The 25,875-nt window shown below is 42.2% G+C and overlaps 2 protein-coding genes across 2 annotated transcripts in view; both read right to left on the reverse strand.

The window, feature by feature from the left end:
* Positions 1–19,325, reverse strand: part of CDC5L (cell division cycle 5 like) — a 41,764-nt gene extending 22,439 nt beyond the window's left edge. The window contains exons 1-9 of the mRNA XM_055571292.1: positions 19,044–19,325; positions 16,472–16,575; positions 14,903–15,064; positions 14,190–14,317; positions 12,711–12,810; positions 8,259–8,477; positions 6,374–6,518; positions 5,109–5,297; positions 1,796–1,944 (exon numbers count right to left, since the gene is read on the reverse strand). Of these exons, the coding sequence (XP_055427267.1) occupies positions 1,796–1,944; positions 5,109–5,297; positions 6,374–6,518; positions 8,259–8,477; positions 12,711–12,810; positions 14,190–14,317; positions 14,903–15,064; positions 16,472–16,575; positions 19,044–19,088 (1,241 nt within the window). The 5' untranslated portion in view covers positions 19,089–19,325. The remainder of the gene's footprint in view (positions 1–1,795; positions 1,945–5,108; positions 5,298–6,373; positions 6,519–8,258; positions 8,478–12,710; positions 12,811–14,189; positions 14,318–14,902; positions 15,065–16,471; positions 16,576–19,043) is intronic.
* Positions 19,326–23,822: 4,497 nt separating this feature from the next.
* The window catches only part of SPATS1 (spermatogenesis associated serine rich 1), a 43,397-nt gene continuing 41,344 nt past the window's right edge, over positions 23,823–25,875 (reverse strand). The window contains exons 11-12 of the mRNA XM_055574408.1: positions 24,370–24,485; positions 23,823–24,127 (exon numbers count right to left, since the gene is read on the reverse strand). Coding sequence (XP_055430383.1) covers positions 24,099–24,127; positions 24,370–24,485 — 145 coding nt within the window. The 3' untranslated portion in view covers positions 23,823–24,098. The remainder of the gene's footprint in view (positions 24,128–24,369; positions 24,486–25,875) is intronic.

A 25,875-nucleotide genomic window follows, 5' to 3' on the forward strand; every position in this document is an offset into this window, starting at 1 on the left:
ATGCATGAAAGTGAAAAGTGAAAGTGAAGTCGCTCAGTAGTGTCTGACTCTTAGCGACCCCATGGACTACAGCCCACCAGGCTCCTCCATCCATGGGATTTTCCGGGCAACAGTACTGGAGTGGGATGCCATTGCCTTCTCCCTTTTCACCTTATTAACTAGGTCCATAAAACATTTTTCAACCTTTTCTTAACACATCAGGGTGGCTAAGAACACACAGTAGTCAGGGAGGTTGGCCACCACACTTAAGACCCCAAATGACTCTCATTGAGTTCAGTATCTTCAGCTTATCATTTGTCTCCTCCCTGCCTATAGCTGTGGGCCATCACATTTTCACCACAGGTATGCATACTTCAAGTTTGTTTGGAAACCAAACACCAGACTTTTAGGATCACATCTAAATATGAATTGTTCTAAGTTAGGTCCCAGAAACTCTCAGAAATAAAACCCGTAAACTTCATACCATACAGTTTAAATGTCCAAAGCTTTGGACTTCTCTGGTATTCCAGTGGTTCAGAATCTGCCTGCCAAAGCAGGGGACACAGGTGCAATCCCTGGTCCATCCCTGGTCCAGGAGAATCCCACATGCTTGGGGCCACTGAGCCCGTGCACCACCATAAGAGAAGCTACCACAGTGAGAAGCCCGTGCACCACAATTAGAAAGAAGCCCCAAGTGCTGCAACTAGAGAAAGCCCTCGCATATCAATGAAGACCCAATGCAGCCAAAAATAAATAATTTTCTTTTTATATGTTCAAAGACTTTTGTTTTTTTGATTACTTCCTGAATCCTGGCTGTGTTCCAGACAGGTGATGCTGCCAGAGAGCTGTTCCCAGAGGTGAGGTGAGGTGCTACCATATAAGACGTGATTCCTGCCCCCAAGGAGCTCACAATCTAGTTGAGAAACAAGACATACACAGGGGAAAGAGGGATTAGGCTCTCTTGCAAGCCTTGCGTAAGTGTTATGTCACATAAGGTTTTCGCTGCCAACGTTCTTGATCCTGCTGTCATGCACAGCTGTAACAGAAATGCTTCACATACTTAACCAGTAAGAGGACAAATTTTTAAATTAATAGTAAACCCGAACTATTTCTAACCTTAAAAGCTCAAATTCTATTTTAATACAAGTTGTTTCTATAATATTTGTATCTTAAAAATTCTTTAAAAACAGTAGCTTAAAACAAAAGAAGTTAAAAAAAAAAAAGAAGTATAAACAAATACTGAACTCCAGTCAATGATTTATAAGACAAAGAAGTGTTTAGGGTGAAATGTACTGATACCTGCAACTTGCTTTGAAATGTATTTAAATATACGACAGGCTGATGGCTGGATGGATACATGATAAAGTAAACACAATAAAACCTAAACCATGGAATCAAGTAGTGAGTATATGGATGTTTGCTTTACCATTCTTTCAACCTCTTTAAACGTTATACATTTTCATAATAAAATGTTGGGGAACAAGCAACAGTAATACATGCATAAAAGGGATTACAATTTTTATAAAAGTCACCAATCATCATTAATCACGGATGGATCTACTTCTTAAATCAGATCAAAAGTATTCACAAACAGGGTGACAGCACCAGAAACTCTGAAAAAAGAAGGAAGGTTCATGTAGTGTTTGACTAGTTCCTAAATACTATGATGTTATTCGTTTCTGTGAATGAGGGGAACTCTAAAAGCAAGTTAAACACTAATTTCTATTTTCTGTCAACATTTCTAAAGCAAACACATTGTCCAAGTCCTCGGATTCAGGTCTTTCTAAAGCAGAGATCAGTTGCTTATTTACAATACCTGAACGGGGTGGAAAGAACTGTGTTTGGAGTCTGCACAACCTGCCGCTGTGGCGTCACGCCTGAGAAGTCACTCTCATGCAAAGGGGTGTTGAGCCCACCTTTCAATGGGGTGTCCACATTGGTCAGAGCCATGAGGTTTTGCGCTTCCTGATGAACAAGATAGTAAACAAGCATGTTTTAATAGTTTAGACAGGATAGCAAACCCCTCTCTTATCGCCCTACTACACAAAAAGCAGGCACAATTCTTACATATTTTCTCAATGAAAACCAAGAGAGAAAAAGAATATTGAACCATGGAAGAATTCAACACTTCCACTGTTTCTGACGTTAACATGTCAGAAGTTTTGAAATAGTTTTATATGTCAAGAAACACATATGCGATTGTGGTCTCACGTACGAAAACCATTACCCAAGAACTTTTCCTATTTCCCATGCCAAGCCTCTTTACATGAAGAACTAAGAATTCAACTTTCCCAACATGAGCTTAGGCTAAACAGCAGAACACCCAGCCTGGCTCATCACGAATTCTTTATCCAATCTTCATTGGACTCTCTGAGTCTCAGTTTCTTCCATTGTGAGGTTAAGATATTACCAACTTGGTCTATCTACTTCATAAGAAAACTCAAGAAGACAGATTACTTTCTGAAGTCTTGCTTGACCTCTTCAGGTTGGACTGACATGCTCTCTTTACAGTCCCTCTATTATAACCCTGCACTCATTACTAACACAGCACCCACAACTCCTAATCCCCAATTCAGGGTCTGTGGCAGGCTACATTTTCCATAGAGTCACAGCCAAGTAATTCTCATCTCATATGCTCTTCTTACAATCCAACATTGAAACTCCAACCACTGAACTGTACATTATAAAAGGATAAATTGCATCTTAAAAAAAAAAAAAAATATATATATATATACATATACACACACACACACACACACATATGTGCTTCCCTGGTGCCTCAGACAGTAAAGAAACTGCCTGCAATGCAGGAGACATGGGTTCTATCCCTGGGTTGAGAAGATTCCCTGGAGAAGGAAATGGCAACCCACTCCAGTATTCCTGCCTGGTAAATTCCATGGACAGAGGAGCCTGGTGGGCTACAGTCCATGGGTTTGCAAAGAGTCAGACACAACTGAAGAGACTTAGCATGCATATACCCAAGTCTAATTAAAAAAGAGAAAGCTCAGAAATTTAAAATATGACAGTAGAAATTTAAAAACTCTATGAAGGTAAAATTCAGAAAATCTCCTAGCAGTGAATCAAAAAGTCACTTAAGACAGAAAACCAGAGAGGAATAGTGAAATAAAGCAATGAAGGGGAGGAAATTTTTCTAATTTTCAGAATAACTTCCCAGAATTGAAGGTCATGAGTCTACAGAATGAAAAAACTCACCAAGTACCTAGTACAGTGGTTAAAAATAAACCCACATCAAGAAATATGCATGTGAAAAAGAGGTCATATACCCTTCCAAAGGGCAAAACAGGTTTCCTATTAACCTTAAACGCACAAGTCAGAAGACCCTGGAACACCGCCTTCAAAGCTATCAACAAAAACCCTTTCAATCTGGAATTCTATACCCAGTTGTACAATCAAATTAAGAGAGTAAAACAGTAATTTACAGATATTCAAGACTTAAAAATTCCATCTCCCACGAAACCTTCCTCAGAAAGCTACTGAAAGATATGCCTCACTAAAAGGGAGCCAATCAAGAAAGCAAGAGACATGGGAGCCAGCAAAGAGGAGACCCAAGGGAAAACTTTCCAGGGTGACAGTGAAGGGAGAGCAAGAGAACAAGCCATAAACAAGATCTAAGGAGTAATGAGTCCAGACTAGAACATTCAGAAATTCTGGGAAAGGCTTCAAGTGCTGAAAAAGATAAGAATACCTAAAATTTGACCAGATTACAGGAGACTGACAGTTTATAAAATCCAGATCCAGAAATGAATTTGTGCCAAGTAATCAAAAATCTTAGCAACTAAGTAAAACAAGTATTAATCCAAAGAAAAACAAAATACTATGCAGTAGAATAATTATAAGGTACTTCGTAGGTCAGCAGTGAATGCAGTTTACATAGTCACAAGTGAGTGTGAAAGTTGCTCAGTCATATCTGACTCTCTGCAACCCCATGGACTGTAGCCGGCCAGACTCCTCTGTCCATGGGATTCTCCAGGCAAGAATCCTGGAGTGAGTTGCTATGCCCTCCTCCAAGGGATCTTCCTGGCCCAGGGACAGAATCTAAGTCTCCTGCATTGCCGGCAGATTCTTTACCATATGAGCCACCAGGGAAGCACCACATAGTCATAAAGTAAACCATAAATATAGAGCTAACCAAAATTATGATTAACTACAGTGGAAGACGGGAAAATGGAAAGAGTGTGGATGCACAGTAGAGGCAGAGGGCATAAGAGAGCCAAAGGTTTAAATTCTAAGTGGAAAAAAAATGCTTTAAACTGAAAATAAAACCATCATGAAACAAGTGTCTTAGCATTACAGTGCTGAAAACAAAGAGCTGTCACTGATAACTCTAGAAAGCAGACAGTGAGGGGCACTGTTTTCTTACAAAGCCTTATAGGACTGTTTGACTCCTGAATCAAGACCTTAAGATTGTATTTGACCCTTAGAAAACTGAGATGTAAGGAGTGCTGAAAGACTCAATAGTATTCTGCTAGGTCTGTCTATTACCTAGCATGCTAACACCCTAGGAACACACAGAGCTGTACACCTTATACGTTATGGAGCGAGAAGGAAATAGTACTAAAGGCCGTCTATGCCATGCTAAGTATAGAATCACAAGGAAGTTTTAAAAATCACTGTAAAAAAAAAAAAATTACTGACTACAGCGAACTCTCCTGGTGGCCCAGTGGTTAAGAATCCACCTTGCAATGGAGAGTACACAGGTTTAATCCCTGGTTGGGGGAACTAGGGTCCCATGTGCCAGAGAGCAAGCAAGCCTGCTCACCCCAACTACGGAGCCCACGGACACAACTAGAGAATCGGCGCGCTGCAACGAAAGATCCTGTGTGCTGCACCCAGGACCCAAGCACAGCCAAATAAAGACAATTACTAACTACACACGTAAGATTTTTTTTTTCCAGGACTGCTAGGCAATGTGTAATTTTTAAATGCTGTGCTTTACTGACAAGATTTAGCCTCCCTACCATGGAAATCTCTAGCAGCTATGCATTCAGGACTGTTTCAAACTGCTTATGCTAAGAGACACAAAACCAAACCATTTAGTCTTCTCCTTTATACCACTTTCAAGGACAGGAGGCAAAGTAAAAGGCTCATTCTGCCACATGGCAGCCTACCTGCAGAATTCTGTCCTGGGAAGCTGGTGTCCGTGGTGTTCTCAGAGCAATGCTGTTGTTGGTGACATTGTACTCAGACAAGAGAGTACTGGAAGCAGAGTTTGTTATGCCAGATTCCTCAGCAGTTTGACGTGCAATTTCACTTGCTTGGCCTACTTTTACAACTTCTTGGAGTTCTGCATCTGAAATCTGAAGATAACAGTTATCATAGTAGCAATACTTAACCAGAGAATAACACAGCTTAAAACGTCCACATTCTAGAAAGATGAACTGCCTGAGTACACAGAGGTTCACTATACTACTCTTTACTTTGTGGGTTTGAAAATTTCCATAATATTAATAGTTTTTTAAAGTGTTCCCTATATAAAGTACGGGGGAAATTCCATACATGATACAGTATCAAACTGTATTCTTCTATTTCCATACTGAAATTGTCTCAAAACAATATATTAATAAATCAAGACTATAAATTCATAGTGTTTGTACAAAACCATTTATCAATTGGGAGGGCATACTAAAAATAAATTAAAATATCACAGAGTCCACTGAGCCACAAAAATCCCTAAGAAAATCAAAAGGTGTTATTTTTGTAATTTTACCAAAATAAATATCCTAAGAACTATTAAAAAAAAAAAAGTTACAGACAAAATTCCAATTTAAGAAATATCACCAGTACAAATGATAGCATCTGACAAAACTATTTTATGTTTATACCCAAGAATTTTATATTAATGTAGCCAGGGCATTCATTTGGCTAAAGAAGCTGTTCAAACCTCCTAAATCCATCCCTCTGCTCCATTAAACTGTCCAATTCTACAGAGCTGTACTCATCAAAATGCAAGAGAAGCTTATTCAAAATCCCCATGTTTCTGACCAACCACAATTCAGCCATAGGAACAGAGCCTACAATGAGCTGAATGAATTTTTTCTTCTCCACAACTCCCACATTGATTCTCACAGTTACTGTCTCAAAAAAAGAAGAACAACACAACCAAACATTCCCTAAAAAGACAGTCACCTGAAGTCCACAAGGCCAAATACCACCATTACCAGCCAAGAAAAAAAGAGGCCTGGAGCCCCAGTCTACTGACAAATTGCTGCAATTAATTACTAAACCATCACATGAGAAGTTCAAGGCCTAATATTTCTTAGGAGTACCAAGCACCTAAAAGAACGCCTGGCTCATAGACCCGCAAACATTTGCTGAAAAAATGTATAAATGCATGTGAGTTCACACAGTGAAAAACCTACTTTCATCAGATTACCTGAGGGGCAGGAAGTACTAGTTTGCTCCTCTTTTTAGTAAATTCAGAAACACCACTAGTTTGAAGAATAGCTGATGGTAAATCAGATTCTTTTTTCCTTTTCAAATGCTGCTTGTCTTTTTTCCTATCTCGTCCTTCTTTTTCACTGTCATGAATCAAGGTGGAGAACAAATTTTTCAAAGTTACTTATAGGCAATAACGTTAAAAGCCATATAAATAGTCATATACTCTGAACAAAAAAATCCCTTCTTAAGAACAGTACTAATAAAAAGACAAAACTATATACATTAAGCTGTTTCCTTTTCCTATACATTATTTAACTACTATGTTCAAAAGGAATATAGAATAGCAAAAGAATTATTAAGAAAATAAGATACACTAAGTAATTTAAGTACTAAGTATTAAAACTACTACTACTACTAAGTCGCTTCAGTCGTGTCTGACTCTGTGCGACCCCATAGACGGCAGCCCACCAGCCTCTGCCGTCCCTGGAATTCTCCAGGCAAGAACACTGGAGTGGGCTGCCATTTCTTTCTCCAATGCATGAAAGTGAAAAGTGAAAGTGAAGTCGCTCAGTCATGTCCGACTCTTTGCGACCCCATGGACTACAGCCTTCCAGGCTCCTCTGTCCATGGGATTTTCCAGGCAAGAGTACTGGAGTGGGGTGCCATCGCCTTTGGTTTTCTTTTCATGTTATATGTAACATTTTGCTTATTGTAGTCTTTATAGTTACATAGTTTTAATGTTAACTATGTAACTATAAAGACTACGATGATAAGCAAAATGTTACATAATAACATGAAAAGAAAACCATAAAATTACTTCTATATCATGACTACGTTCATACAAAAATATGTGTCTGTACTACAAAAATGATAAAGTATACAAAAAGGGAAACAAACGAAGGGAACAAAATTAAAACACTGGTTTTAAATTTTCCTTTAAAACTAATCTTCAATTGTTTGACATCATTTTTTTTAAAGGATAGTTAAGTTCTCATGAATGACATCACAGAGTTGTTAGGCTCTAGTGCCAGGCCCAAGGTCATTTTCCAAAGGACCAGGAATGCTTCCTTCCCCTCTTCATGTCACCCTTCTCCTCTACCTAGTGTACTCCATCCAAATGACTTTTTTTTTCTTCAACCTTTTTATCTGTAGAGACTACCTAAAACAAGGTTCTAATCTGAAAAACAAATACAACGGAGTACATTCAAGAAAATGCTGATCCACACTGGCTGACATCTGTGGTTTACTAACAATTCATGTCAAGAGAAATATAGAAGGCCACTGGGGGAGTGGAAAACTAAAAATCTTTGATAAGCATAAAAGGTTTTTTCCACAACATTCAGATATAAGATTTAAAGAAACTCTAAAAATCCCTATAAATAAGCAAAAGCCTTTGCATCCTAAGGCATCTGATAAAAATACACACTGATCCCCATTAGATGAAAAGATTTAAGAATGAACTGGTAATGGTCATTTCTTCCTTTTAATTTCATTTTAAGAAAAACAAGATAAAATTTTCACTATGGAAAAAAAAAAAGGCAGACCAGATTTTTGACATAATCCTTCAGGCCATTAGTGAAATAACTAACCTGTTTCCAAATGTTAAGTCTGTGACTCAGTGAACAGACAGTTCACTAACAGCCAAATGCTGACATTTCAAGAAATGCAAACAGTATTCTGTGCTAAAAACATTACAGCGAGGGTCACTGGTTTTCTCAAAAAGGTGAATCCATTAAATAAGTAAAAGCATTATGTAAGCCACATTGTGCTAAGAAAAATCTGGCTCTGACAAGGATAATATCTGGCCCTCCATAAAATTCCTACTATACTTTTCCATTTATAAAACCAGAAAGGAAAAAAAACCCAGAAAGGCAACTTACGATCTCAGCTCCCCATCAAGATCCTGTTGTCTTAACTTTCTGAAATCAGCATCAAGAGTCTGGTAGTTTTCCTCAGAAGTATCATAGAAACCAAGAGCAGGCTTTTTTTCAAATGGAATTTCAGCATTATAATCAACTCCTCTTTTCTTTTTTCTTTTCTTCTGAATTTCTATGCCAGCTGCTCGAAGTTCTCTTCTCTTTTGGAGGGCAGCAAGACGCCTGAAGCAAAAGAACAAAAGATCACCTTGAAAATCATACACCATGGGGAGGCGATGGCTCATCCAACAGAGCTAAGAAAGCTGTCTAGTCATTTGGGGAAGAAATATTTACTTAAATCCTCACCTCACACCATGCACCAAAATCAACTCCAGTTCTGATTTAAAGGTACATATATATACTAGAGCAAAGAGAAAAACCAGAAGGAACTATAAGTAAATATGTATCTAACCTCTGGATGGGAATATACTCACTTAATATCAATGAAATGATGGGCAAAGAAAAAAATCAACAGCTTTGAATTTTAAATTTTATATCTCTGTAGCACTACTTTTAAAATCATAAAACAGTATCAAAAGGTAAATAGTAGGAAAAAAAATTGCAATTAGGAATGGTTAGATATAAAGAATCCAGGCAAGTTTTTTTTAAATGCATCTCAAGGGAATAAAGCAGAAGGAAAGACAGTTCACTAAGGAAAAATGCAAACAGCTAAAATAACGAATGCTCAAACTACCGCACAATTGCACTCATCTCACACACTAGTAAAGTAATGCTCAAAATTCTCCAAGCCAGGCTTCAGCAATACGTGAACCGTGAACTTCCAGATGCTCAAGCTGGTTTTAGAAAAGGCAGAAGAACCAGAAATCAAATTGCCAACATCCGCTGGATCATCGAAAAAGCAAGAGTTCCAGAAAAATATCTATTTCTGCTTTGTTGACTATGCCAAAGCCTCTGACTGTGTGGATCACAATAAACTGTGGAAAATTCTGAAAGAGATGGAAATACCAGACCACCTGACCTGCCTCTTGAGAAACCTGTATGCAGGTCAGGAAGCAACAGTTAGAACTGGACATGGAACAACAGACTGGTTCCAAATAGGAAAAGGAGTACGTCAAGGCTGTGTATTGTCACCCTGCTTATTTAACTTATATGCAGAGTACATCATGAGAAACGCTGGGCTGGAGGAAGCACAAGCTGGAATCAAGATTGTGGGGAGAAATATCAATAACCTCAGATATGCAGATGATACCACTCTTATGGAAGAAAGTGAAGAACTAAAGAGCCTCTTGATGAAAGTGAAAGAGGAGAATGAAAAAGTTGGCTTAAAGCTCAACATTCAGAAAACTAAGATCATGGCACCCGGTCCATCACTTCATGGCAAATAGATGGGAAAACAGTGGCTGACTTTTTTTTTTCCTGGGCTCCAAAATTGCTGCAGATGGTGATTGCACCCATGAAATTAAAAGACGCTTACTCCTTGGAAGGAAAGTTATGACCAACTTAGACAGCATATTAAAAAGCAGAGACATTACTTTGCTGACAAAGGTCCATCTAGTCAAGGCTATGGTTTTTCCAGTGGTCATGTATGGATGTGAGAGTTAGACTATAAAGAAAGCTGAGCACCAAAGAATTGGCGCTTTTGAACTGTGGTGTTGGAGAAGACTCTTGAGTCCCTTGGACTGCAAGGAGATCAAACCAGTCCATCCTAAAGGAGATCAAACCAGTCCATCCTAAAGGAGATCAGTCCTGGGTGTTCACTGGAAGGACTGATGTTGAAGCTGAAACTCCAATACTGTGGCCACCTGAGGCGAAGAGCTGACTCATTTGAAAAGACCCTGATGCTGGGAAAGATTGGGGGCAGGAGGAAAAGGGGGAGATGGTTGGATGGCATCATCGACTCAATGGACATGGGTTTAGGTGGACTCCCGGAGTTTGTGATGGACAGGAAGGCCTGCCATGCTGTGGTTCATGGGATCACAAAGAGTCGGACGCGACTGAGCGACTGAACTGAACTGAACTGAAAATGACAAAGTGTACTTTAAAAATTAAAGAATCATAAATTAAATCAAGTACCATTTCTGCATACCTAATAAATCGTTGCTATTCAGTCACTAAGTGTTCCCTGCCTCCAGGGAACCACTGCAGAGGCTAAGCCCAGACACAGGCACTGACAAGGAGAGGCTTCCTTCTGCCCAGAGGCTCTACTTTGGGCCCAGCGCTGCTGAGAATACTGGCACCACAAGAGTCCTCGCCTGGGCCTGTGGCATGAGGGTTCCACGACAGGGGAGGCAAGCCAAGGAGATGTGGGGCGGCTGCCCACCCCATCCCTGACAGTGAGCACCCAGCTTCTAAAGTGGGCGTCATGCAGGAACAAGTACATCAGAGCCTATGGGACAGAATAGAGAATTCCAAGCTCTCCCCAAAGAAACTGACTTTCATTTGCAACAGGAAATGGAGAGGCTCAGGCCTCAGGGCACTCTCAAAAACAGTACAAGTTGTGATGAAAAGGCAACTGATATCTGATAGATTCTTTGGAGATACAACTAAACTGCAGGCCTACTACAGTCTGCCAGAATCAATCCCCTTCGAAAAGTGGGAGAAGCCTTCCTCGGATGAGAACAAATATCAAACACTGACCTCAGAAACCATCCCTTCAAAGGAGCCAAAGTTTACTTGGATCAGTTTGTGGAGCAATTTATGCCTCAAGACATTGCTGAAAACAATACAGCAATAAGCTGGCAGTCAGTAGAGTCTAACAGCTAGGTGTACCCAGGGAAAACTGTCAAAGCAAGTCTGGTCAAAATCACCTCATCCCCAGGCGACTATAGCCACACCCAAGACTGCCCCCACAAAGACCACCATCAAAGGCTTCACATTTCTGGGGAAGGAAAGGGGAGAACAGACTTCCCTACAATAACCCTGCCTGCTAGTCACTAATGAGTAAACAAGCAGTCAAGAGAGTGGAAGGGGGTGGGGGGCCTTTTGCTGGTTGTCCAGTGGACAATTCACAAGGTGATCCAACTCACATGGTGGTCAAACTCACAAGGTTCAAAGGCTCAAAAAACTTAGTCCCCAAACCACCACGGACAAAAGCGGAAAATCAATTTTTTGTAACCTTACTCACATTACTCATCCCTAAATAGTGAGCAAAATAGAAAGGTGACTGAGCCTGGGCAGAAAACGTAGCACCTCCTCTTAGTTTCTGTTTACTGTCCCAGGTCAATCATACTCCCATCACAAATCACTACTCTGGGCTAGTGCTTGGTCAGCTATGCCAAAAAGCATCCTCTGGCAGGAAAGAATTCTTCATCCCAGGACCTGATACTTGACGGTCATTGCTGAGGAAACCATCAGCACAATGCTAGTCATCAGGTCAGGAAGTAGTTCCCAGCTTAAGGACCAAAAAGGCAGTTATGGAGGCTGGGGAGGTTACTTCAATGCCTGAATTCCAAAATCTTAATAAGCTTTCATAAAGTTCAGGTTTTTCCCTTTACCCACTTCATCTTGGCTTCTAGACCATTAGGAATAATGGTCAATATTCCTAATGTCAATAATGGATCTAACCAAAAAGAAGAGGAAAGTGGAGAAAACCTTGAGCAGAGGGCAGTATTTAACTTCCCTCATTTTTTAAATAAAAATTCCTATGACAGCCTAAAATGTGGTTCAAGGCTCATTTACTCCCTCCATGTTCAGACGGACTTCCTATTTCACAGCCGGTGCCTTCCCAGCGCTAATCAACGAGAGTAACTAATGGCAGTCATGCCCAAGTCACAGAGCCCAGTGTGACCTCCAGCCATCTGACACCAAGATGGCTACAACAAATGAAGCTCTCCTATGCTAACAGAATACACCACAACAAGATATATACGTATGTCTATACCTGGGCATTACTTCTGCCACATCTTATAAAATTTTTTTTAAACATGTATTTTGAGGCTTCCCTGGGGGCTCAGTAGTAAAGAATCTGCCTACCAATGCAGGAGACACAGGTATGATCCCTGGTCCGGTAGGACTCAACATGCCACGGAGCAACTAAGCCCATGTGCCACAAGTGCTGAACCTGTGCTTTAGAGCCTGGGAGCCACAACTACCGAAGCCCACACGCCCTAGAACCTGTGCTCCACAACAGAAGCCACTGCAATGAGAAGCCTGTGCACGGCAACTAGAGTAGCCCCTGCTCGCCACAACTAGAGAAAAGCCCTCGCAGCAACAAAGACCCAGAGCAGGCAAAATTAAAAATAACTGATCTTTTAAATGTATTTTTTCTATAACTACTCTCAAATGGTTAGAAAGATATATAAAAGACTCTTCCAAAGTAATAAGGAAGTTAAGCACTATTACCAAAACTGGAATGAGACAACTCCAATTGCCATTCACCAAACAGGGTTGATGAAGTTTTACTGGACCTAAGGATGCAGAGACTAACTGGTCAACTATGGATGGAAACAACCATACCTTGCTTCTTCCAGCTGTTTCTCTCTTGCTTTCCTCTTGGCTTTCTTTCCCTGAGTATTAGCCAGGCGGGCTCTAGCTTCAGAAAGCATCTCCAATTCATCTGCAAAAATAAAAAGAAAATTAACTTCTTCTCCAACAGAAGCAAGGTGAGAGATGTAGCCTAGTGCCTAAGATGAGAAAACCCATCAATATAATCATTATTTGGTGCAGCATAAAGGAAACAGCTTGGGTTTTGAAGTCAGAGGTATCTAAGTTAAAAATCATGCCCATGACTCACTGGTTATGTGACTCTGAGATAACAACATCTCACCATTTACAAAATGGGAATAACAATTCCTACTTTACAGAGATGTTGAGAAGAACTAACCAAAATGAACTAGGTAAAGCATCCAGCAAATATTCATTGAATAATGGCTATAATTATCATGTCATTCATTATCATCAACTATCTGGCACAGCACAAACTGTGAAATATTATAAGAGCTATTATTTAATTTTAAGGGAACTGATAATCTTCATTATCATTTTTCCTTGATTTTTCTCCCTCAGAACTATTTCTCTTCTCCAGTACATTTTCCATAGTTCCCCAGAGTAGAATAGAGTTCATTACTGATCCCTTGGAGCAATTCCTATACAAGGGTGTCCAATGAAATCACAAGGGAACTTTAAAAAAAAGAAAATCTCAGACTCCAGGATTACCCTACCCTCCATCCCCCTTCCCCAGTTTAGAGTCAGATCTCCTGGGGAGGCCCTGGTGCCTGCATTTCTTAATGTTCGCCATCTGACAGTGATGCAGCCAGCCCAGCCCCCGTCTGCCTTTGGGAACCACCACCTTCAAGTTTTTAAATTAAAAACTTGACAGATATTCACTGAACGCTCACAACTACCCTGGGAAGTAAGACAGACACTCTTACTCTACATCTGACAGGAAACAGAACCAGAGTTCTGAGAGAGATTATATGACTCTCCCAAAGTCAAAGAGCTTAATACTTGGCAGATATGGCACTAAGCTAAAGTCTAGTTTCTCTGATTCCTGATTCAATGTCTCAAAAAGCCATCATAAGTCTCCCTCATGGTACTACAGTGCTGCCTTTTCACGAAACCCAAACTACTTGTCCAAAGTCAAAAAAGCAGTTAATAGGAGCACTGGATCCCGAATCCAGACTTCTCATCCCTCAGAAGAGGAATGACAACGGAGTCCTAAAGAGCTCACCTCTGGCCACCAGGAAATGTCCAGGAATACCACACTGCTTAACTAAGTGAACTGAAACATTAAAGATAAAGGGACAGCGTCCAAAAAAAGCAATTACCCTACAACAGAAGGCTGGACGCATTTGGAAGGAGACTGAGAGTAACAACTGCAGACAGAACCTCAGTTCTAAAAAGTTGGAGAAGTTTGGAAAAGAACTCAGAGGTAAAAGAAAGCCTGAGGAGTCTATAGTTACCAAAGAAATAAATTCCTCACAAAAGTACACTTGCCCTCATCCATGTCAATCGGATCAGGCCGTGCTGGCTTTGTTTCTGGATTTGGATCTATTTCTCCAGGCTTAAGCTTTCGTGGATCATCTGTTGTTTCCTCTTCATTGTCTCTCTGGGCAGCTTTATCCCTAGAAATGAACCCAGAGTAATTAACCACACCACCACACCATTCAGTCTTAGAAATATCAGGTTCCCTAGTGCTAAAATTCTTTCTTTCAAAAACCCAATGGATGGGCATAACAAAATAAAGCATTTCTTACTGTTGCTTCACCTAAAAGAGATGGTTTTAAATTTCTAATTTCAGTGGTTCCATTCACCATGAAATAGCTGTTTCAAAGAGGTTTCCTAAATCACAAATGCAGCAGAGCTACACAAAAAAGCTTTTAATGGAACAACTCACATGTTCCAATGGTTAACTCTCAGCAGTGTAATTATGGGTGATTTTTATTTGCTTTTTTATTTTTTCCCCTATTTTCTATGAACATGTATGATTTGTGTAATATGTTTAAATTATTCTTTTAAAAAGTATATAACTGGAGACATAATCTTGATCAACCACATGAGATCTGGAATATACTATCCAATAGCTTTAGCTCCTCTGGCTTTATTCAGATCGTCAACTAATGTTTAAAGATAGAAAATGCTAAGAGTTTATTCCGCCTCATTCAGAAGATATACACACGTTTTAGTACCATTTTTGGAGGTTCACTTACAGAAGAAATTCATAGTGTTCCAAACACTGGGCGGCTGTTCTGCCAATGATTGGAGCGATGGTCCTCCACTGAGTCGGCATCAACTTGGCCAAGTGCAAGAGTTTTTCCTCTTCTTCTCTGGACCATTCTGTTTTCTTAATGCTTGGATCCAGCCACTCATACCTATTTAAAAGACATCACCTCATACCTTAATCAGTCACCCAGCATGAATATTTACATTTTAGACATACTAACTTCTGGCATTCGAAAAATGCAAGCTAACGCTCATCCTTCAATCACAAAAGCTGTTCTTATTTACAACAGACTATTCCCTATTTGGTTAAACTTATTCCATTCCAAATACCCTATTTCACTAAATTCTACTATATTTTAACTATGCAAGGTTAGTAATGCTTTAAAAAGGTAACCTGACTGAAACATAATATGCCTTCCTTCTCAACTATCAACTGCTGTCATTCACCTTACACTTTATTAGAGGTATTGAAATTATTTGCAAATAAGATAAAATTACCTCATATTTTCATAGTGCTTCCAGTTTTTATAGTACTTTCTCATGTTTTGATTTCTCACACCACCTTCGCTTATTTCTGAAGCATTTGACTTATACTCACTAAACACTTTTCAACACTGTATGTTTTTGTGTGGTAAGTTTAAGTAAAACCACTATCGTCATAGCTGTCTTTCCTAATGCCCCACCTGACCCAACTTTTCCATCCAGTCCACTTAGCTGGAGAAGCCTGCAAACAATATATAAGCCTGCAAACAATATATATACCCACCAAACATGGGGGTAGGAACTGGAGCTTAGCTCCACTTAAGAGAAGCAAAAATCAGAACCATTTACACAGGCTGAGGACCATCTTCCTCATTGTGGGCCAGTCTCTATGTTCTGATCCTTTCCCCTACGCAGGTGCCCAGGAAATTAGGTCACCTTATACAATCCAAAATATGATCCTAGTACCACATGGGTCAGTGCTGGGGCCAGGTCACTCATGCCAAAAACACATGTAAAGAACTTAATGTGTCCACTGCCTTTAACCACAGATGTAATGTTGGGGTATATTATATTCTGGGGAACCAAATATGTAATGTTTCAACCATTAATGAGGAAACTCAACTACTGAAAGCTTGCTTAGAAAAATAACCAACATTTCTCATGTATTTCTTTGGGAAAGTAAGTTCTAAGACAATAAATTTACAAACTTTTGGAATACAATCCTTTTATAAGCTGGGGTCCATCTGTACCCAAAATTAGTTTTATTTCATGCTTTACAAAGGCATTCTCAAACAACATTAACTCATTTGAGCCTCACATCTCCATGAGTTAGGGCCAAGAGTCATACCACTGGAAGACAATAATGGCAGGAGAGAGGGGAAAGAAAATGGCTTGCCTAAGGCCACATAGGAAGCAAAAGACAGCTAATTCTTACACTGAAATTCCCAACTCCCACTCCCTACTTTCTGTTACATCACAGTGCCTGCTTTTCTTTGGTAAGGTTCAAAGAAATGACATTTTCCTCATCATAATGAAGGTCATTTTGTGTTTTCCACTCATTAGCTGATACATACCATCTGGCTTTGCACTGCTTTGCTGACTTTCTATGCAGCAGTGAGGCAATCCTAGACCACTGGTTTTTCCCATATTTCATCACCGCTGCTTTCAGAATTTCATCCTAAAATTTTTCAAAGGAAAAACAATGCATTCATTCACAAAACTCCAAGTGAGAAAAGACAAGATTTAAATTAACTCTTAACTGGGTTGTGCTAGGGAGAAAGAGATATAAACACGCACGTATATCCTAAATTTAAAATGAAGGTATAGGACGACCCAGAGGGATGGAATGGGGAGAGAGGAGGGAGGAGGGTTCAGGATGGGGAACACATGTATACCTGTGGCGGATTCATTTTGATATTTGGCAAAACTAATACAATTATGTAAAGTTTAAAAGTAAAATAAAATTTAAAAAAAATAAAATGAAAGTATAAAACTTCATTACAATAATAAAAATTTTAAAAAAAACAGCAACCCAGAATCAACAAAATGAAAGAAATTAAGAACTCCCTTAGAAGGACATCCTACCCTCCCTTACACACAACCCCTCCCCCAATCCCGTCCAAAAATCGGGAGTGGGTACCGCCCAATGTGAGAAACCCTACTTGACAGAGATTTTAAAAAGGATTCTCCAATGTGTGGATGTTAGTCTCTTAAAAAGATTATGGCTCATTCATTTACTGATTCACTCAAAAAATACTGCCCAAACACCAGCCTTGTATCGGGTCTTGTGTATCAATACTTGAGGAAACAAGATAAAACAGGACACATCCAGCCCTCAAAAAGTCAAGACTCAAGTGAATCCAATTTCCAATTCAGGCTTCCCAGTTTATGAACAGCATTTTCTCTCCAGTCCCACAGCCCCCACTCTGACCTAAGAATCCATATCTCAGGTCTAACCTAAGAATTAAGTATGTCTCCCCTAAGTCACCAATCAACTCTGCCTCTAGTTTCCCCCAGTCTCTAGATACTATTTCATATTTCACCAGGGCACCCATTCCAATAAGGAATTTGCCAATCCCAAGGGAGCCTGTCAGGCTAAACCAAAGACACCAAGAATATCAGAGCCATACACTCAGGGCATTTTACTTTTAGGCTTTTTTCCCCACAATGAACTTAGCTATATGCCTCAAATGTTAGCCACTCCCCGCCACTCCACACCCCTAACATCTGAGACTCAAGGACTGCAGGGCTTTGGCCACAGCATCAGAATCCTGCTGTTACTTGATTTGGTACATCTGTCCCTCCCTCAGAAGTCATCTCTTCTCCAACTGAAACAGCCTGGTCCCCTCTGTGCAAGCTGTGAGGCAAGGTTCTCACTCACTCAATTTGTAACTTTGTTGCAGTACTGCTATACTTAATCACATCTTCAACTAAGTATATACTACAGTTATCCACCCTGCTAGATCCATTCAGCAAAATTTCCCAAGCAAACTTTGTTTGGCACTGTCCGGGGTCCTAAAGATAGCAATATCTGATCCTGCCCACTTGCAGTGCTGTCTACTGGGGAAAAGAAACAACGCTAGTACTTTCTGAAAGATTACTATGTGCCAGACTCTGTTCTAAATATTCCAAATGTAGTGACTCATTTAATTCCGAGAGATAAGTATTATTATCATCGCCATTAGAAAACTGAGTCTCTGAGAGGTTAACAATCCCAGCATCACACAGGATGTGATGCTTGCAAAAAAAAGCAAACCATAACAAATGGATGAAAGAGGTGTCCAGGGACCACTGCGGGTGCAACTACTTTTTACCGGATGACCAGGCAAAAATTCCAGAAGAGTTTCTAAACTGTTTTTGAAGGAAGGTCAGAAAGATGCAAAGCGGTAGGAGGATATTCCAAGAAGGTGCAAGATGTAAAAAGACAGTGTGCTAGGGAAACTGACAAGTTCAGTGCACTATAAACAGAAACTGCACTAAAACCTTGTTTCTATTTTACTCCTCTACTGTTCTTTGGTTCACCAAAGGCACGATCCACTACATTTCTGGAAGCAAATGTGTCTACGGTAGGCCTATCTGGCTTCTATCCAAGATGAAGCGGAAGAGACAGGCCTTGGGTGACGGGAGGGCGGACAAGTTACGCCGTGGTAACAGATGACCGCGGGGACGCGGACACAACCGGGTACTTAGGACCTGGCACTCAAACTGCTTCCCCTCTGCAAGGAAGTCAAGGAAAGAACAAAGTTGTGGCCACAGCACCTCTTCATTTTTGAATAGCAGAGAGAGTCGCGGTGCCTGGGATGAGGAACCGGGGTGGGGGGGGGGGGGTGGTGCTTTAGAAGACCGACTATCGCGATTGTCCTGCGTCCCCCTCCCACTGTGAGTTCCACCACGGCGGAGGACGCGTCAGTTCAATAAATGTTCACTGAGGGCCTAACGAGTGCCCAGCAGGTAATCAAGCGGTTAAATCACGGTCCCTGTCCTTGAGATGGTCAGATAACCGAGGACCAGGCACAGGGTAAAGGCCCCGCACCACCCCCCACGCAGACCCCGAAGGCATCATCTCCGCCTCCCGGACCTCTGCGCGCGTGCGCACCCGCAGCCGGAGGGGCGGAGGGCAGCGGACGGCGGGAAAAGGGGACTTACCTCGGTATTCCTCCACACGCCCCCCTTGATCATAATTCGAGGCATCTTGGCGGCGGGGTGTCTCGGCAAGCGGCCGAGCGGAGCTTCCGAGAAGTAGTAACAGCGCAGCGGCCACGGGACCCAAAGCCGCCACTTCCTCCAAGCGCGACCTTCTGCTTTGAAGAGCTCTGCGCAAGCGCGGGGGCGGAGTGGGGAAAGAGCAGGAGTAGCAAGTCTCGCGAGAACTGGAGTGACTGGAAGGAAGTAAGTGCCTCGATGGTAAAGCTCTACTCTAGGAAGACTGACGGAAAACCATCAAACCACTCTAGCCAAAGTACTCGAAGCCGCGCGCATGCCCAAAATAGGTTGGAAGAAACCACGGCTTTCGCGAGATGTCGGCGGAGGCTCTTGGCTGGGAATGCAGTCCTGGGATTGGTCGTGACGTCACGTTGTGGCAAAGAATGGGAACGTCTCGCCTGTGGGGTTTAAGCTCAGCTGGTCTAAAAATAGCGTCGATAATTTATTAATTTAGCACTTTATTAAGCATTTAACGAACAGGAATTTATTCAAAAATATTCAGGGAAAGGCAATAGCTTATTTAAGCCTAAATTTCCTAACCTGCAAAATAAAGATAATAATAGTGCCAACTTCATAGAGTTGTCCTAAGGATTTAAATAGGGGTTTCCCTGCAGGCTCAGATGGTGAAAGAATCTGTCTGCAATGCGGAAGACCCGGGTTCGATCCCTGAATGGAAAAGATCCTCTGGAGAAGGAAATGGCCACCCACTCCAGTATTCTTGGCTGGAGAATTCCGTAGACAGAGGAGCTTGGCGGGATATAGTCCATGGGGTCTCAGAGTGGCACACGACTGAGTAACTACCAAGGATTAAAAGAGATCGTAAATCCATCGTAGTATCTGATACAAAAGAAGTGCTCACAAAAATGGCAACTGTTACTACGAGAAGCGCAAGCCCAAGTGATCAGAGATTGTCCCAGAAACAGTCATGTCAGAGTTTTCCATTTATTGGTCTTCAGTCTACGTCGGTTAATATTAATAGCAGAGAGCTACAGTTGATAGGCGCTGGTATTAGGCAAACTTGATCGGGGTTGAAATCTTGGTTCCTTCATCAGCTTGAGTAATAATCATACTGAATCTCAGTATTCGGATTTGAAAAGGGGAGTTAATAGTTCGTATCTCATAAATCTGAAGGGAAAATTAGTTGAGACCAAAAACCCAGTAAGATAGGGATTGCCAAACTGGAATTCCACCTCACTTGGTTTCCTTCTCCATTCAAAAACATCTCTTTGGAGCTAGTCCTGGAAGGGACGAAAATATTCAGAGGACTGGGGTACACCCTAAGTACTTAACTAACGTGTTTCTCTTTATACTTCTTCATTTTTCCCTTTGCCTCTTCTGAAAAAGCTACAGAACTTTCTGATTATATTTTTTTGCCATGAAATGGGAAATTGTATTAATAAAATCACTGCTTTGTTAAGAGGACACAGTGTCAGATTATGAAGAACACACAGACTTTGCTGTTTGCGGTGTAAGATGTCAGTCCACTCCTGTCTCTGCTGTCAGCTGGCTCTGTGACTGGTGACAACCCATTTTCTGCCTCTGGACCTCTGTTTGCAGGGCTCTTCTGTAGGATGCGTGACCATTACTTCCTGCCCACCCCAGCCCCAATATCCACTCAGTTGCAGAGGTTACAGTTTGTCTCTCTCTCACACAGACACATTGGCCGATTGGTTTGATCAAAGCTGAGCCAGTTAAGTCTCCTCCCCAAGGAATTTCGACAAGAACCTAGAAGAGCCGGGTCTTGCTGCTGGCCAATGAACCTCTAACATGTGACACCCTGGAGTTGTCTGCCACCATTTTTGTACAATGTAGACTAAGAAGAGGGGGAAAGTGGGTCCCAGGTGCATTGAGAGAAGCAGAAAGGAGAGTATAGAAAGACAGAGGTAGGTCTTGGCTGGGCCGCTGTTCCTGGATGCAACCTGTTCCTTAGTCCGCGGTGCATCCCTGCCCTTGAGTTCTAATGATTACTACCCCTTTTGGCTTTAGCCAGTTATAGTTGGGTTTCTGTTATTTATAAGCCAGATTCCTAGCATATCCAGAGTTGAACCTATCCTCTCTCAAAAGCCATTTCAGATCTAACATCACAAGAGCCTTCTCCTTCCCACTCAGGACCACCTTTACCCTCTATGTCAGCTTTTTACCAACTAGAAAAAGGTGCCCCTTCCTGCAGGCACTTTAATTGACACCTGGTGGAAAACTGTCAACAAACTACTGATGTTTGGAGAACAGGACACTTACGATAAGAAAATTAGATCATGCACGTCTGTGACACAAATTGCACCCCCTTAGGGACATGTGTTGTACAACCTGCCCACCAGGACAGAGAAGCCCTATTAAAAGTTCCCCAACTCACCCTTGAGTGCATGTATGTCCCAGTGAAATTCTAATATCCCCTTTTTTACCATCAAGAAACTGTGCAAGAAAGGGCTAAAATTAGGGTCAAAAGCCTGTGACAACACCAAGGCATGGCAAGAGGCTAGGGGTAGCCACCCGCATCATCTTCATCATCTCCCCAAATAAGGACATGGAATTTAAGTAGAAATACTCTGATGCTCTGCAAATATAATTTCAAGACTGGTCCTCCAGCCCTGCCCTCCATCTACCAGATTGCCACCCATAAGCTCCTCCCTGGGTGTCCACTTACTACAAAATGGAATTCCATGCACCCCAAATGCTAGTAATCCATACCATAATGTTAACCATGGTTAATCATCTAAATTGGCTTGAGTTTCACCTACCAATACTCCCTTGTGGTGTATCAGTTGTAGCTTGTAATTTTTTTCTCAGATACTCATCTTCATGATTGTTATTTCTGGGGTATCCTGGGGTGGGGAAGTCTTCCCAAAGAGAATACTCTCATTCTCAGTCCCCAGAGGTTCAAGAGTCTTTTTGAGCTCATTTCCCAGTTTGGGATTAATATTCCAATCAGATAATTTACATCTAACCCTGCATCCACAAGGCATAAGCCTCAGATTTACATTTCTCACAGGAGACTGTTTTTTTTTCCACACTCATATACCAGATCCCAAACTCATATGCCCAGTTACATCCTGAACAGTTTCACTTGGGCATGTCACAGGTTTCTCAAATTCAACTTGCAAAAACTGAGCTCCTGTGAAAGCCCTGGTGGTCCAGTGGTTAGGACTCCCTGCTTTCACTGCCGAGGGCCTGGGTTCAATCCAGGAACTAAGATCCCACAAGCTGCATGGTGGAGCCAAAAAAAAAAAAAAAAATGAGCTCCCTCTAGAAAACCTATACTTCTCCAGTATTCCTTATTTCAGGGGATAGCACAGGGCTGGCATGTATGGTCGTGTTAGTGGTTCTTTGCATAAGCGACACATAGAGGCTAAAATCTAATTTGCACACTGCTCACCAAGTAGTGCATCCACGGGACCGTGTCCATCAGGAGAGCATCTCTCTCTAGGTGAGTGAAGACACTATTTGGTCAGAACACCACATGTTGCCCTGGCAACAGCACCACCATCTACCTGTTGCCACTTTCCCTTCTGTCATACTTTCCTCCCACTCGTATCCAAGTCACCGCAGAGTCTTGCCATTTTCATCTCCTAGGCAGCCCTCCAGTTCCTCTCCTATGTGCCACCTCTGCTCTGTGTTTCCAGATAGAGCAAATAAAAATACAGAGTTCCCAGTTAAATTTGAATTTCAAATAGAGAGTAAGTGATTTTTAGTATAATTATGCCCCATGCCTTCCTTCTGTCCTCTCTTTCCAAGAGAACCTTAGCTTTTTCCTCCAGCCCACACTCCGCTCAGCCAAGAGAACACATTTCTAGCCAGATGGTCACACCCATGCTCACACCATCACCACTAGAAGCTGTTCCCACACCCTCTCTGTATTTGCTGGACTCAGACACATTTCTTCAGAAAACAAGCCATTGGGATTTGGGGCTTCTTATTTGATATGAGGCTGGCTTTCTCCATGTGCACCATAAAATGTTTCATTTTCATGGATTTCTTACAAAGTCCAGATTTGGGAGCCTCAAGTCAGTAATGGCCACCCCACCCCCCGGGGAGGCTCAGGCCATAACCCCTGTGGAATTCCCTGGTGCTGGAAGAACATGAGACATCTCAAGTGGGCTCCCAGTCTTTCCCCAGAGTCCACTTGAACTTGGCCAGTAGATGCACTAAATCAGCATCAGAACTTCTAACTACAAGGGATGTGGGGGCCAGGGGGTTCCTTTAGTGCATTTCAGGCCCAAATGGGAAGAAAGGTCTCAGGACAAAAAGATGTGAGAGGGGCCAAGGCAGGGGACCAAAGGGAGAAGGGATGAGTCAAGGGAGAAGGTCAAGGGAGAGAGGAGTGAGGCTGGTCAACGGAGAAGGAATGAGTCCAAAGACTCCATGGAGGCAGAAGCCCTGCTCTTCTCAGGGGCTTGGCCCAGGACTTGGGTGCCCTGCACTCGGAAGCTACTCCCACTGCTACTCACCCCTGCACAGTGAGCTGGTTCTTGTGAACCACCAGATTACCCTTGACCTTAGGAGAAGCATTAAGAAGTCAATTACCATTGACCATACTGAAGTATAATAGTAGGAGTAAAGAGTTATGATGCCTGTTACTCTCAGATAACTGAGCAAAATAACAATAGGAATAATATGAGAAAAAGAATGTGTACACCTTTGCACAAATGTAAACTACTGTAGATTCTAAGTAAAGAATATGTAGATGTTTGTTGTACAATTCTTGAAACTTTTCTATCAGTAAAGTTTTCAAAATACAGTGAAGGGAATTCCCTGTTGGTCCAGTGGTTAGAACTCTGAGCTTTCACTGCCTAGGGCCGGAGTTCAGTCCCTGGTCGGGGAACTAAGATCCCACGAATGGCATGGCACGGCCAAAAAATAATAACAACGTTTAAAAAGGCAAGACACAGTGATTTTGCATCCAAGTCAAACATTTGATTTAGAACAGCTGCACTAACAGAAGCACTCAACAGGAAAAGGCTCTCCAGGGGCCAGTCAGGGCCTGCTTCCTGGACCTTCTGTTCAGGACTGTCTTGGAAAGTCCAAAGAACCTGTGGATAGAGGCACAGAGTTAAAGGCTGTGCTCCATCACAAGACTACCAGTTCTCGAACATACACTTGACAGCGACCCACAGTCGTGACATCTGCCCAGGGGCCACCTCGGGGCAAAGGATACCATCCACTCTGGGAGAGGCTCTTCCTCTCTCCTCTCCATTGTGAAGCCTCTCAAAAGTCTGCTTTTCCGGGCTTGCCTCCAGTTGTTATGCTATTTTTTGCAAGTCCTTTGACCCACCAGCAGGTAGCAAACTGTGTAGCAAGGAGACCGCTGGCTGCCAATCGTCAAGCTCTTCGACTTCTCTTATCTCGCTCTTCAGCATGTTGGCCTTTTCCTTCACCCAGAAAGGCAAGCTGTGGGACAAGAACAACACCATTTCAGTCCGCCTGATGCAAAATTTGCAAACACCTTCAGGAGACAAGGTACTCCATCCTCCAAAAGTAAGAAGGCCTCCAATTCTGGAGACCAGGTGTCAATGTAAAGCACCGTATTGGGACTTCCCTGGTGGTCCAGCCGTTAAGAATCTGTCTTCCAATACATGGGACGTGGGCTAATCCAGGTCAGAGAACTAAGATCCCATATGCCTTGCAGCTAAGCTAGCGAGCCACAACTACTGAGCCTGCGTGCTCTGGAAGCCACGCGCCATAACTAGAGAGAAGCTTGAGCTCCGCAATAAAAGATCTTGCATGCCGCAACTAAGACCCGATGCAGCCAAATTAATAAATATTTTTTTAAAAACCCATCATATTAGTTGTCGTCATTGTCCCTTCCCCAAACCCATGTCTCTTTTGTGTCCCTCTCTGCCCAGGAATCTGAGCCCTGTATCCTGCAGCACCTTGACTCCTCCACGCCCCCACCTTTGAGTTGGGCTTGGCTAGTGGGAAGCACCCACAGGAGATCAGAAGGTGCAAAGACAGAGACTGAGATGTGTCTTACTGAGCTCCTTGACTCCCACCCTGTCTCCTGAGGTACCCCAGTTCTGGAGTGGCTGTATTCTCCACAGCCACAGCTCCTTTACAACAGCCCTTCTCCATTCTCTCACTGCCCTGTGAACCAGGAGCTCTTCTCCTGCTGTTCAGACCTAGACGTTATTAAGAGCTTCCCACTGGTGGGAGTCCCTGGGTGCTTCACCCTCCCAGGTGAGTTCCCTCAACCTGTTCACTCATTGGTAAACAGTCCTTTCATTAAACTGTCTTCAGAATCCCAGCAAAGTATGCCTTTTGCTTTCTGCTGGGACCTCAGCTAATACAGACACCTGGCATCCTCCCAGGTCTGTTGAGATTTGAAAGGGCATATGTTGGGCTGTGCTGTGTGTGATCCAAGAGGTCTTGGGAAGTCTGGCTCCTGGGATGAGTCAGAGCAGGAAGATGAAGAACGCTTTCAGCTTTTAGCTGCTAAAATTTTCATATTTGGGGGGAGAAATGCATTATGATTGAGAAAACACCCTGATAAACCTGCTGAAGGTAAGGAAGTCCCTGTAAGAAGACAGAAGAGGATTACCACATGTGGGACTAGATGGTGTTGGTGGTTTAGTCGCTAAATTGTGTCTGACTCTTGCAATCCCATGGACTGTAGCCCGTCAGGCTCCTCTGTCCATGGGATTCTCCAGGCAAGAATACTGGAATGGGTTGCCATTTCCTTCTCCAGGGGATATTCCCAACCCAGGGATCAAATCCAGGTCTCCCACGTTGCAGGCAGATTCTTTACTCACTGAGCTATGAGGAAAGCTTTTTATATTTCTTT

Source organism: Bubalus kerabau, chromosome 3 (genome assembly GCF_029407905.1).
Source record: "Bubalus kerabau isolate K-KA32 ecotype Philippines breed swamp buffalo chromosome 3, PCC_UOA_SB_1v2, whole genome shotgun sequence".
Lineage (NCBI taxonomy): Eukaryota > Metazoa > Chordata > Mammalia > Artiodactyla > Bovidae > Bubalus > Bubalus kerabau.